This window comes from Argiope bruennichi, chromosome 9, assembly GCF_947563725.1.
Source record: "Argiope bruennichi chromosome 9, qqArgBrue1.1, whole genome shotgun sequence".
Lineage (NCBI taxonomy): Eukaryota > Metazoa > Arthropoda > Arachnida > Araneae > Araneidae > Argiope > Argiope bruennichi.
This window is the reverse complement of record NC_079159.1, coordinates 29,582,639-29,596,977: the sequence shown is the minus strand read 5'-3', so window position 1 is coordinate 29,596,977 and position 14,339 is coordinate 29,582,639. Positions and strand designations below refer to the sequence as shown.

At 30.8% G+C, this 14,339-nt stretch overlaps 1 protein-coding gene across 2 annotated transcripts; it reads right to left on the bottom strand.

Moving 5' to 3' along the window:
* Window positions 1-728: 728 nt before the first annotated feature.
* LOC129984592 (serpin B6-like) lies at window positions 729-9,315 on the bottom strand. Of its 2 annotated transcripts, none has more exons than XM_056094514.1 (4): window positions 9,164-9,315; window positions 4,726-4,990; window positions 2,522-2,964; window positions 729-1,359 (listed from the first exon to the last, which is right to left on the bottom strand). In XM_056094514.1, the coding sequence occupies exons 2-4, from the start codon at window positions 4,975-4,977 to the stop codon at window positions 816-818; spliced, it is 1,239 nt and encodes a 412-aa protein (XP_055950489.1). In that variant the 5' UTR covers window positions 4,978-4,990; window positions 9,164-9,315; the 3' UTR covers window positions 729-815. The 2 variants fall into 2 exon arrangements, with proteins under 2 accessions (XP_055950489.1, XP_055950490.1); XM_056094515.1 differs by having other exon boundaries at window positions 9,156-9,178.
* Window positions 9,316-14,339: the final 5,024 nt, after the last annotated feature.

The window sequence follows — 14,339 nt, the reverse complement described above, 5'->3', positions numbered from 1 at the left end:
AATTCTTCCCAAGGCCTTGTGTAGAAGTCTTAACATTTGACGCCATTTCGTACTCTTCAATTTAATGGTTTCTTTCGCCGAAGTAAATCCTGAAATACTGCATAATTTGAAACTTGATATTTCCTGAAAATTATCTATTCTACAAAAAGTTTTCATTTCATTTCTAGATTTTCTTTAAAAAATTTTTTGCTCGATCTTTTTTTTTTAAAGAAAAAAATATTTGTAATAATTTAATTTTATGTTTTGTTTTTTTATCACTGCTTTTTAATATGGTTTTCTTCTCAAATTACTCATCTTTAATTTTTTCCCCCATCAATATTATTTTACATTTTTCTCATTTTTATTTAATTTTTTTCCCTAAAAAGTACTTTGTTTCATTATTCTGTACAAAATTTAAAAAAAAAATTATACCCTCAGCATTTATGAATAAAATTTGTGTAAATTTAATTAAAATCTGTATCATAATAATATTTCTCATATTATTAATTTATTTTAACTTATGAGGGAAAATATCAGATAACCGACGGTTTTTAAAATCATCTGCAAAATGGTTATTTTATTCCAAAATTGATGCTCATTAAAAATATTTTAAACTAAAAAGTTTGCATAGTGTGATTTTTTTATACAAAAAATATTTTGACGTTAAAAATTATACATGAAAGTACTTTAATCCCGTATAGTGTCAGATATATCATCTAGTAAATTAATAAACAAGAACACTTAATAAATTGATTTTCCCACTATGTTTAATCAATCAAAAATACATAAATTATTTTTAAAGAAACAAATCCAGAAATTTTTTCTTATTTTCATTCTTACAGATTATTTACACGGCCGAAGAACAAAATCATGTTGCTTTTGCTTCCTTTCTCTACAATGGCGAACAGGAAAGGATGATCTGCTATAAATTCGGGTTTATCAATGAGACCCATTCTGTTGGAAATGATTCCTGTGACGGCAGCAGCTTCACTTCCCTCCTCGTTCACTTCGATGACGGCTTTGTGCAGGACCTGGCTGACGAAAACATCCCTGCTGGGAGTCATTCCTGAGAAGTCAGCTGAACCAGCTGCAAATATTTCATTAGCACCAAGGGCCTGTACTTCTTCGGAGAGTTCTTTTTCGAATCCCAGCTTGAATTTTGGCAATGAAACGTCTACTTCTGTTTTGAACAATCGTTGTTGAATCTCCGTCAGTTTTTCAGGGGTAAGACTCTGCTCAAGCGACTGAATTTCATCTCGTTCATTTGGCAGCAAAATGAGCATGCTGACATTTTCTCCTTTGTACGGCAATTCCAATGCCTGGAAGTTTTCAAATCTTGCGAGGGGAAGTTTTTCCGTCATGTGCATGAAGGGTGCTCTCCTGAAAAAATATAACGAAACTTACATGCAGACCTAAATTCACAAAGAAAACATTTAAAAAATTCACATAAATATTTATATCTATAAATCTTTTAATACACCTTGAGTATATCATGCTACATTTTTACTTAGTATAGAGAAAGTATTGTAATCCTACTCAGCGTAGAGAAAGTATATACTTAGTATAAATAAGGAACTGTAATCATCAAAAAATTCTAGATTTTGACGAATCTCCTTTGTTTTAAATCTCCCGGAATTCAAAAAACACATTTTTGAGAATTTTCCATCGGTATGTGGCAAAGATAATTCAAGAACGCTTTGAGCTAGACGGTTGAAATTTGGTATTCGGTCTTTACACCAAATTTGTAGATTTCTGTCAAATTTTGAGCCAATTCCGCTCTGAGGAAATTTTTCTGTCCGTCTGTCAGCATATAAGTTAATACGACAGCTACAAAACAAAGAGAGGAAGATAGATAAAATTCCTCCCGCAGTTTGAACATCTTTAACCCTTTCCTGCCGGGAAAAACTTGCGAGATTCGGTCCCCAGTGCCCCATATATAAATATATATATTTATGCGTATATAGTTGCGAGACGCATATATAGGCCAGGGGCAGTTAATACATTGACTTAGGGAGACGCATATACACGTCCGCGGCAGGCAAGGGGTTAATAAAGACGCTTATCAAATTTTGAGTGAAATCCAAAGAATGATTTGACCGTCTATCGGTCTATACTTTCAGAAACATGTAAACGGGATAACTCAAAAAGGCAGCGATTTAAGCCTTTATTTCTATGCTTTCGCCAACTGTTATCCAGACTTGGCTTGCAATTTTTGATTGTTTCTAAAGTTAAAGATGACATCTCTACTCTTTTGCGAATAGAGAGAAAATAATGCAAAACGCGATGGCCGAGATGAACACCATCCATAAAAAAATATTCCAGAAGTGGTTCCGGCAATAGAAGAATCAGGAAGCTAAGTACGTAGCTTCGCAAGGAGCTACTTTGAAGGGAATTAAATCCCAATTTTGTCAAGGATATATTATATTAAGGCCAAAGATCAGATATTTTTCATAACACCTCATATACGCCATTTGTGTTTATGACTTATCTAGTACCGAGCAAATGTTAGTAAATAATAATATCAAGAATTACTTATGCTTACTTTCTTTCCGATTCCAATCCATAATTGTAGAAGATTTGATCAAAGGTTTCTTCTCGATCGAACTCAATTTTCCATGTTCCCTTGAAATACACAGCATTCAAGAGAACCAAAACAGTGGACGGACTCAATTCATCAAGAAGCTTCTCAATCTTGCCATTGGTCTTCTCTCTGACGAAAGAGTTGATCTCTTCCACTATTCTTGGAGCTTCCCTTCCGAAATCTACATCCTTTACAACTGCTCTGTAAAACTCTTGGACGTTGTTTCTGTACTCTTCAAGCAGTCGTAGGTGTTTATCGACAAGAACGGCGTTGGCGGCTTTTAAGACGTATCCATTTGAGGAATCTTCATGTCTTAAGACCTCTCTGAGGAAATGGTTGAATGTGTCGTGGACCAAATCGTTTGGAAGATTTGCTTTCTCATAACCCAAAGCTTCTCTCAGTTCCTACAAGGAATATCAGTGAATCCATTAATTGCAATATTATGCCACATTTATACTTTTTAATAGACCGTAATTGCGGAATTGGCGAGAAAATGTCAATCACAGAAAACCACTAACACAGGTAAAAGTTCTTAGGGAAAAATGTGCTAAATGAACCACAAATGCATATCTCTTCTAATAACAAAGAGGATTGTCTGTGTATTGATGCTGTATGAACTATACCACTTGGCCTATAACTACCAAATTTGGTTATATTTTGGAAAGTTGGAATCTACATCTCGAAGTGACTTTTCAGAAATTTTAATTTTCAAAGTTAAGCTGAATTTTGAGGTTTTTTCGCGATAACTTCGCAAACTATGGTTCCACAAAAATAAATTCTACTCAGTTTCAAATTTTTTAAAAATTGTCTTTTTAATTATAAGAATTAAATAATAGAATATTTTTTAAAAAATTCCTCTGTGGAATAGTGGAATTTTTCTCGTTAGTGGAATATTTAATTTCTGAATTTTGGAATTTTTAAAAATATTTTTTTATTTAATTTCTATTAATAGAAATTCAAACCATTTTCATTGCTCCAACAAATATTTAATAGCGTCATTTTCTCCCAGTTGTAAAAGTTAAGGCAGAAATATTTTGTTTGATATCTGTTTGATTATTCTGTTTGCAAGGAACAAAAGTGAAGTTACAATATCAAGAAATTTAAAAGACATATGAGCCGTACATTTATATTTTTAATAGCACTATGATGTCATGGGATTGATCTCCATTAAAAAGGCTCATAAATACAATGAACAGCACATACTTAAGAAATTAAAATAAAGTGCCTATTAAATCATGCACATGAATTATATTTTAAATATTTAATAGAAAGTGTTAAAATCAATACCCTGGCGTACGAACACGCGAAAGCAAAAAACGAAAAATACATTTCACAAACCTAAACTTCATAAGAATTTTAGATTGAAGTTTATTTTAATGATCGCCAAGAGTTTACATCGCCATTTTAATGATCGCCAAGAGTTGCATTTATTTTACATCGCCAAGATTGCTAACAGTTCCAAGTTGCAAAATTCAAAATTCAAATTCCTACCATGATAAACAATATTGTGCATGGATTGGTAGAAAATCAACTCTGCTTTCTTATTTGGATTACCATATTGGCAAAAAATTTAAAGAGATATTGAAGTAGATTTCAATCCTTTAAGTTTTTTAAATTGTTGGACTGTTATAATTATAACAGTTTTACTGAAATCTCTCAAATTGAAGTGAAATCGATGCTTTTTTTTCTCTATAAATGTGTGGTGTTCACTAAAACGTTAACGCTGATTTATTTAATTAATATCTGATCTTTATTTTAGTATTACATTATTGGATTTACACACACAAAAATTCTTCCACGTCAGTTATTGAGAGAAAAAAGGCGCCTTTTCCTATTACTCTGAATGCTTCATTCAGAACTTCCTACTGAAAAATCTACTTTAATGGATACTTTTACTTTGGACCCTGTGTTTGTCCAAATAGGTAAGAATAGTAGTTCTACTAGCAGCCCTATGCACAATATTGCTTATTTTGTCAGCCATCTTGATTTTTGGCTTCGGCGATTTGGCATTGTTGACATCTTTGGCGAAGTGAAGGAGTATATTAAAGTAAATTCTAACCACGCTTTCATCAAAAATACAGATATTATACCCCAAATCCCGAGCGATATTTTTGCCATCAAGATGCCATTTTAATATTTTGTGTCAAAATGGATTAGAGTCTCACCTGAGCTGTATTTCCTCTTGCTCCATAAAATAACATGCCAAAAGCTGTGGAGATACTTAAGGGCGAGAAAAACACATTTCCTGATGAACCAGATGCCAATCTTCGATGCAAGTTGAATGCCAACTCGTTGTTGGCTAAGGATAATTTACTAAGATTTTCCCTGTCCAATTCTTCTGGAGCAAAAATCACTCCTGCTGAAGTTAGTGAAAAGCATAGAGCGAAGAAAATGGCAAACGCTTTGATGATAGCCATATTGAATGTCGTTCTATAAATAGATAAATGGAAGTTTAATAACAAAAAATAACTATTAAATTCATATTTTAAACTTTCCAAAAGAATTTTTATCTTTCTATAGATATACATTATACATAGATATAGATATAAATTGAAGATTTATTAAATGCCAGCAGTAACGATAGTTTCTTATGAAAAATTAAAATAATGGTAAGCAAATAACGAGGTATTTATAATACATACAAATAGTACAGATATATACGCAAACAGTGCAAATCCTTACATGTAGAATATATATTAAAAATATTGTTTAGTGCCTGACTGAAGTCTTTATTCATTAACGAATACTAACTTAACAGTGATTTAATTTCATTGTTGCATTGCAGTTTATTGCTTAGTTTAACTCTAGTTTAATGTATTCCTTTGCATTGTCGGGAAAGCCAACAATTTCAAGTAGCCAATATACTAGGTGTACAACTCAAGAAAGCAAAGCATTAGTAACTAAATCAGCAACAGGGTTGCTGGAAGAATTATTCTGCTATGAATGGATATCATCCTCTTAAAGATTTGAGAAAAGAGGCTGTGAAGGGATTGAAGAAACTTAGTAAATTTGAAGCAATAAGATAATTAGGAGCACCTCCTGGAATTAGAAAAAAAGTACGGTGAACTGGAAGTAATGAACGAAATCAGGGAAACAATCGACCCAGACCAAATTAAACAGCGACTTGTAAACTTTATAAATGTAGCAAGGATTTTATCAGTACCATGGATAATTGTGCACAAACTCTTACACTACATTTTTTACGACGATATCCATATAAAATAAAAATTTTACAGCAGCTGCAACCAGAGGTTTACAATAAAGAATTTTATTTTCCCTGACTCCATTGTTTCCCAAACTAATGATGAGAAATCATGAATTCGATAGATTTTGTATCATGAATTCGATAGATTTTGTGGACTGATGAAGTATAAGTCACTTTATTAGGATAAGTCAACACAAAGAATTATGATATATGATGTTCATCCAACTTGCAGACTGTTTTAGAAAAACCTTTATATTTAACGTTTGTTACAGTTCGATGTTGTATGATTGCTGACTTTATCAAAAGACCCCTGACACCCGCCCCCCCTTTTTTTGACGATTTTACACCGACAAGGTTAGCTCACTACGTCGTAATATGCACATATTATAGTAAAATTCTAGAAAATGTGATCTATACTTTTCAAGTAATAAAATTCTTAAACTTTTCAATATTTATGCCAAATATAGCGTCACATAATATTGCATATCTGTTAAACAACCGCTTCACCAAACCTTTGATGAAGAGTGCATAATTAGCAGATATTTCTGAGATACTTGCCCACTTGTTCGCCTGATATGAATCCTTATGATTTCTAGTTGAATGGGATATTTTTCTGTAATATTTAAAAGATGTTTCTACAAAGACAAATGTAATTCTTTTTATTGTTGATTTAAAAATCAGTATTACTAGACATGTCCAAGAAATTAACCAGGAAACATTAGACGTTTTGAGTCTGTAGCACTTGATTGGATTTGAAACGTTTTGGTCGCATTTTGAATTAATTCAATTCATAACTTTTAACAGAGAAAAGTATGTTATAAATTGAATTTACGAAAGTAATGAAATAGCGTCATCTATCGAAATAAATTGAACTAATTTTTTTTATTGTATAATTTATTTCCCCATGCAATTTTCCTCATATATACTAAATTTCAACCAAATACTCAGAGCAATTTTTTTTCTAGAGTCCTTTAAACACGGCATTTTACTTATAACCATCCTTTTAATGTGGTTAGTACAGAAATCATTCTAATTACTTATTGTCTACAGGCAGTATTCAAATGTAAATAAATGTTGAATGTTTTTTAGCTGCACTTAATTTTATACTTTGCTTAATGTAATTAAAAAAATATATCAGAAATACTCGAAAGAGAACTCACTGATATATTCATTTATTCAGAGGAAAGAAGACGACAAATAAGATTCAAACAGAAGTTTTAATCGAGTGCGAAAATAGGTTTAATACATTGACTGACGTGCAACTCCTCTGTGGAACATGCTTTCGCTATTTCAGTTAAGAGACAGCAAAGAGGGTGTTATCTAATTAGATGATCCGATTAACCGTGAATCATGGTAATTGAGAAGTTTTCCATCGACAGATAGTTAATCGCCATGATTTGTCTTGGCGAAATTGGCGTTTATTTCGTCCAAAATTATTACCGCACAAAAAATGATTTTGCATTATCTTTAAACTCAGGTTACTTTTTTAATGGCATCGGCTTTAAAAACGAATAAATTGCACTGAAATAATAATTTAAACTTAATTTGATTAATTAAAAATTTGAAGCATTTAATTTAATCTATGGCAATATTTTTAACGTTATGAATAAAATTCAAACTCATCTATCAAAATATTCAATAATTTGCTTTTGACAGTATTAAAATTAGGAATAAAAAGAATTGCTTTCTTCTGATATTGACTCACCGCAAATTAGATTTTTAATTCCGCTTTTATTTTGTAGTTTGTAAATTTTTTAATCTGTATGCACATAAATTTAGTAGAAATTTAGAATTTTTCGTTTCGTAAAGTAACAAATCGAGATTTAAAAAATGTCCCATATTAATAATTTAACATTGCAATAAATAAATAAACTGGGCTGATCATCAAGGGTGGCTAATTTACAACGGTTCTTAATGCGGTAATTGTTTCAAACATATTTTAAGTATTACAAATTGCTGATAACAGTTATACATAGTATTAGTGACTACAACGAAAGACTACAAGCATTGCTTTCTACAATAAAAATACACTGTATTGCCTTCAGATATGTGCTTGCTACTTTTTTAACCCTCACAATTAAACTTCTTATATTTACGATTTTCAAGTTTCTTTTGGAAACGGTTCGGTTGCGACTATTATGGAATTGCTTCTTCCTCTTTAGATTTCAATCCCAACAGACTAACCTCCAACCTAAATCTCGTTTATTACCAAATTAGTCTTATCTCGCGACCAAGCAGTTTGCAGAGAATATTAGTTATATTTAATTTCAGATAAATCGTTTAGATACAAACTTTACGTCCAGGATCCGTCGACTTATGAGACATTAAATCAGTGTTATTTTAATTACCTTGTCTATGTTCGTACATTAGTCTCTCTATTGGAAACCAGTTCCATTTCGCTATTAGAAATGCAAATGTTCGATTCAATCCGTCTTCTAAATTTCACATTATTGCAACTTCACATCATTTGTCTTGTAAACTACGCAAATGTTCAAAGGAATCCTTTTTGAACTTTTAACAATTGAAGAAATCATGCAATTAAATATTTGACCGAAACAATGAACCATATTTGAATTTCAGCGAAACAATATAATCTATTGTTGAAAATTAGGTATAAAAAATTTAAATTTCTGAAATTCAGAAATAATTTACACAACTATTAAATTGATATTAAAAAGAAAAGTGTAAAATTTATTTCTGTGCAATATTTTCGGACGATTTAGTAAAAAAAAAAAAAAGAAAATGTTAAAGTTCAGCTTAATTTTTAATTAAAATTTAAAAAAATTCGTTTCGATGTGTACGTTTTTACCATCCAAATTACACATATGCCAGATTTGAAAGCTGTAGTTTAAACGATCTGGCCTGTAGAGCGCAAATACACATAACTTTAATATTAGAAGAGATTATTTCAGAAGGCTCCATCGGAAGCATCAGCAAAAGTACTACAATTTCATGTACTTTTAAGTTCCTACATTGCTGGTAGTAGCTTGTACACAATGTTAGCAACCGTACTAAAATTAATTTCAAGCTAATACACGAATTATATCAGTTGTATTTATGTAAGTTTCATAATAACATTTCCATCTTTCCAAATATCAAACAGAACCAATATTAAATCAATCAAGCCTACTATCAAAAGTAGATAGTCAACAATTAAACAATCTTGTAGCTTTTTTGAATGTTTACCCCATTTCGTTAAATGCATATCAAACCAGAAACGAAAGAATCAAACTCTATTTCTTTATTGAAATGTGGAAGTTTTCACTTTTTTAAGAAAATGTTTATAAGCAATAAAATTTATTATCCAACAAAATAATTTCTAATTCGGTAAATCTTAGAAAAATAAAACCTCAATCATAAATTTTTAAAGGAAATTTTAAAAAGCAGTACCATCTTACCTTGACGAATTCAGAATGAAAGACGGGCTTCTGAAAATGCACTTCGCATTTTATTCATAGTTATTTGGGAAAACTGATGCCGAAAAACAGGTGGTAAAAAATCAAAATTCAGATAAACTATCTTCTTGCTGCAATACCCCTTTTATCATCATATCTTTTCTCAGACAGAATGTTTCCTAATTTAGCTGCTAAAAAAGAACAAAATTCTCGAAATAGTTTTGTTATGACGGATTGAAATAATCGATTTGTCACGAGCAGTTCCTTCAACATGGGTTGAATAAGATAAATTCAATGTCTTATTTAAAACATTTTTTTCAAGGTCATAAATATGACTGTCAATGTGTTTTCATTCAAGGATAAAATATTCGTTTTAATCTTTAATATTTTAGGCTTAATTTACTGAACGCGATTTTTAAAAATTGAATTGTTTTTAAACTATTTGTTGATTTATTTCTCATAAGAGGATGGCAAAAATTCGCTATGGGCAACGAAAATTGAAATGTGTTACATATCCTGGAACAAAGTCATAGCACAATCAAGCGTTGAATACCTGGATTAAACGAATACTTATAGTGTCAAGTTTTATATAAGTATTGAATAAAGCATTGAATTCCTGAAATAAACGAATACTTAAATGTCAAAATTTAGTCAATTTTTTATTTAATAATAGTCTAGTTCAGAAATTCCCAAATGGTGGATCACGGATCAGTTTTTGATAGGTGATAAAAAAAGTCTTAAAAGTATATGAATCTATCTACAGCTTTTAAAAAAATTGAGGTGCGAACTTAAAATCTCCATCAAGTCACTCAATACAAATAATAAATTTAAAATTGTATTTAACAGCAAATGTTTTGTACTTCACAAAAGTTCCCTTTTGACCATTGAAAATTCTTTTGAAAAGAAGGTGGGGTGTTCTTCTCTAGAAAAATTCAAAGTGCCCATGATGAAGTGAATCGCTACAGATTCGGTTTTTAAAAAGTCGGTCGCAATGTATACAAATTGGGTGACCTCTGTATTAGGTAACAGTTTTTGATTATAAAAGAAACCTTATTAAGAATTTTGGCGTTCAAACCTTGTTTCTATAAAGTGTAGGAGAAAGTAAAGAAAATGGATAATGCAGTATCATATACAAAAATATTAAGTGACTTCTCTCTAAAAAGTATGTTTGAAAAGCTATGCATCCATCATCAAGCTTTATTTAAACAGAGAAAAGAAGTCGATAAAATAAATGTCAAGCTATAACTATATCATAAAGTACTCTGAAACCTCATCCGTGAATGAGAAACATATGCTTCAAATGCCACTATCAAGCATTAGATCCCTGGAACAAAATCAAAACATAATCAAGCATTGAATTCCCGGAATAAATTAAACTTAATAAAGCATGGAATCGAGAGAAGAAAGTCAAAATATAATCAAGTATTGAATCCCTGGAAAAAATATGAAAACATATTTAAGCATTGAATTCCTGGAAAAAGATTTAAACATAACCAAGTATTGAATTCCTATTATATAGTAAAATATAATAAAGCATTGAATTCCCGGAATAAAGTAAAACTTAATAAAGTATGGAATCGAGAGAAGAAAGTCAAAATATAATCAAGTATTGAATCCCTGGAAAAAATATGAAAACATATTTAAGCATTGAATTCCTGGAAAAAGATTTAAACATAATCAAGTATTGAATTCCTATTATATAGTAAAATATAATAAAGCATTGAATCCATGGAACAAAATTAAAACATAATGAAGCATTGAATCCTTGGAACAAAATCAAAACTTAATCAAACATTGGATTCCTGGAACAAAGTCGAAACGTAATCAAGCATTGAATTCTCGGAACAAAATAAAAACATAATCAAGCATTGAATCCCTGGAACAAAGTCAAAATATAATCAAGCTGTGAATCTCTGGAATAAATCCATACTTATGATGTTGAAAATATTTTTTATGGAATTAATTATAGACCTTCACTGAATTTGGACCTTCTAGATCTAAATACTAATAAAGAATATTCATTCTTTTGAAGTTCAAAGAGTAATAACAACACGGATAGTATTATAAAAATAAATGGCTGTGGTAGTATTTACATGTTAATATTTATTAGCTGCCATATTATCTATAAATAGCGTCATGCTAGATGCATAATTAAATATAGAGCACATTTTTGGTGGAACAGATTTTTAGATTTATAATTACCAAATCAGCTGGAATAACTGCTTTAATAATGTAGACTTAGAAATGAATTTCAAAAGGTTTAATTAATTATAAATTAAAAATTAATAAAATTTTATTATTGTTTATCAATAATTTTGAAGCATAATATTGCACGAAAAGATTTTTTACCACCTTAAAATTCGAAACCCCAGCTTTTTAGTGGCGGCAATTTTATTTCAGTGTGTTTTTCTCATTTTAATTAATTTTCCAAAATATTTTAAACTAGAATTCATTGCTTCATTAATTTTGTTTAATAATCGTTTTGTTTTTATATTGTGATAAACACAAAAGATTAAAAAAATGGCCTCGATGAAAACTTATGGACTTTGGGTAAGACCACAAACAACTTGCACGACAGTAGCGAAAAATAATTATAAAATATAGATCTTTGGAGTGAATCTAACATTTTTCTGGATCTATCGGGAGAATACGAATTTCGAGCGCTTATTTCCCCCGATCGAATGAAACTAAAATTTGGCACAGAATTACAATTGTAATCACATGATACCATATCGAATTTCATTGATTTAAGTCATTGCATTTGTGTATTACTGAGTTTACATGCATGCGAAAATACAGACGACCAATCATTTGACAGATTGGTTCAAGAGTACATATTTTAGTTCCTAAACTTGTGTATTGAATTTTATCTATCTACCTTTTTGCATTTTGAAATTATTGCGTTCATTTGTAATCGAACAATCAAACAGACAGACTTCTTGTGAATGGATTCCGTTCAAAATATGATAGCTCCCCATACATTTTGTCATGATCCCATATGTAAATGTAAAATGTCTAACTAAAGCGTTTTTGAATTATCGTTTTCAAAGTCAGATAGATAAACATGATGGAAATAACATGCGTTTTTCGGACATAAGAAGATATGAAACGTGGAGATTCGTCAAAATCTCGCGTTCGGACTTTTGACGATTACAATTCTTCCTCTATACTTCATGTTAGAGAAAATCAAAATAAATGAAATTCGAATCTTTAAACCCAAATATCATAGAATGATAAGTTTTCACGATTCATTTACTTTCATTAGATTTTTACATTCTTAATTATATAGCAGAAATAATAAGCGTCATCTGACCACGGTTCAAAATTACGAGGTCTGTCCCAAAATAGCCCTAATGTTGTTTTACAACGGGACGTTAATATAACTAAACTAAACTAATAGCAGAAATAATGTGTGAAAACAATAATAATATCTTATTACAAAATTGAATAGATCCTGCAACTAAACCAATGAAAAGTATTGTTTTAAAATGCACTTAAAGATAAAAAAAAAATGAAGGAAAAATTGGTAGAGAATGAAATTAATGTCATTGAAAATCTTATTCTTTTTTTAAATTTCAAAGTAATGCATAAATAATTTTTGTGCAATAGCACACTCCTGAATTATAGAATAAAACGTTAAAATATTGTTTAAGTGAAGTTTTTTTTAAAAAGAATTAGAGACTAATTAACTGACTGCCTCAACTAACACGTACTACACAAGAAAAACTATTGCTAAGTTTTGTACTTATATATGTAACAGTCCGCATTTTATATAATATTTTGTATGATTTTTCCATTATGTGTATCTCCACATGCAGCTTATAGACATAGATGACATACCAACCTATAAATATTATCATGATAATGGTGTGAAATATTCCACAAATATATTTATTTTGTATAACGCAAGTTTCATTTATTTGGAATTTTGTAATAATGAATCTATGTTGCTTATTAAATTGGTGGTACCCAATTCCCAAAATTTGATACAGGAAGAAAAATAACGGGAACATTTCGCAACCACAATAACAGGCATTTCTGAATTTTCACATATGGTATAAACTTCCGGTTGCATTTTCCTATCAGATGTCGAACAAAAATTAAAAATATTCTTTATTGAATTATTTCTTAAATATTTTTTTTTACTTCCCAGTATATGAAGCATGCAAAGAGAAAACATTGTAATCATAAAAAAAACAAAAACAAAAAAAAAAAAAAACGGAATTTTGGTGAAACGCCATGCTTCAAATCTCTCTAATAAAACCAGTAGAAATGGTCTCCCTAAAACTTTCTCGCATCCTAGGAAACACACTTCATGGCAATGGCGTACAATTACGAAATATTAACTTATGGTGTGAATTTAGCATTTTTACTGAATCTATCGTATCAAGAGGCCGCAGTGGCCTGGTGGTAAGGTCCGGGCTTCAGAACCGGAGGGTTTCAGGTTCGAGACCCGATTCCACTGAAGAACCGTCGTGTAAGGGGGTCTGTTATACGTTAATAACGTGCTGACCAAATGGCCTACCGCTGGTGTGATGTGGAGAGGGGGGTGCCAGCTCAGGTGTCGTCCTCGTCATCTGACCGCGGTTCAAAATTACGAGGTCCGTCCCAAATAGCCCTAGTGTTGCTTCAAACGGGACGTTAATATAACTAAACTAAACTATCGTGTCAAACTTGGTGAGTTACCTGGTATGCGGTTAGTAATTTCCGAAAATCGAATTTGTGTTTTAAACGCGTTACGTTTTCCCTAATCGATTGAAACAAAAATTTGACACGGAATGACAATCGTAGTCACAAAATTCCATACCTAATATGATACAGTTAAATCATTACACTTTTCATTTATCGTATTTAGATGCTCCTGAAAGCACAGTCCGACAGACGGTAAACCCCTCATTGCATTTGGCTCAAAATTTGATCAATGTCTATATTATAGATATTAATTCTGTGTATCGAATATTATCTATTTAGTTCTTTTCGTGTTCTAATTATCGTGTTAAATTATATTCGAACTATCGGGCAGACAGACTTCCTCTGAACGGATTTGCTGAAATTTGGTATCAAAACGATATACCAAATTTCAATCATCTAGCTCAATGCGTTTTTGAATTATCTTTGTCACAGACAGACAGACGGACATTTTCCAAAAATTTGTCCAAAACATGAAGATTTGTCAAAA

What these genes read in the sequence shown, in the direction of transcription:
- LOC129984592 (XM_056094514.1), bottom strand. Translation starts at nt 4,977, where the DNA reads ATGGCTATCATCAAAGCGTTTGCCATTTTCTTCGCTCTATGCTTTTCA. An exon ending in CAAGAGGAAATACAGCTCAG is followed by an intron (nt 2,965 to 4,725) that starts GTGAGACTCTAA and finishes TATTCCTTGTAG; the next exon opens with GAACTGAGAGAAGCTTTGGG. An exon ending in GGATTGGAATCGGAAAGAAA is followed by an intron (nt 1,360 to 2,521) that starts GTAAGCATAAGT and finishes ATATTTTTTCAG; the next exon opens with GAGAGCACCCTTCATGCACA.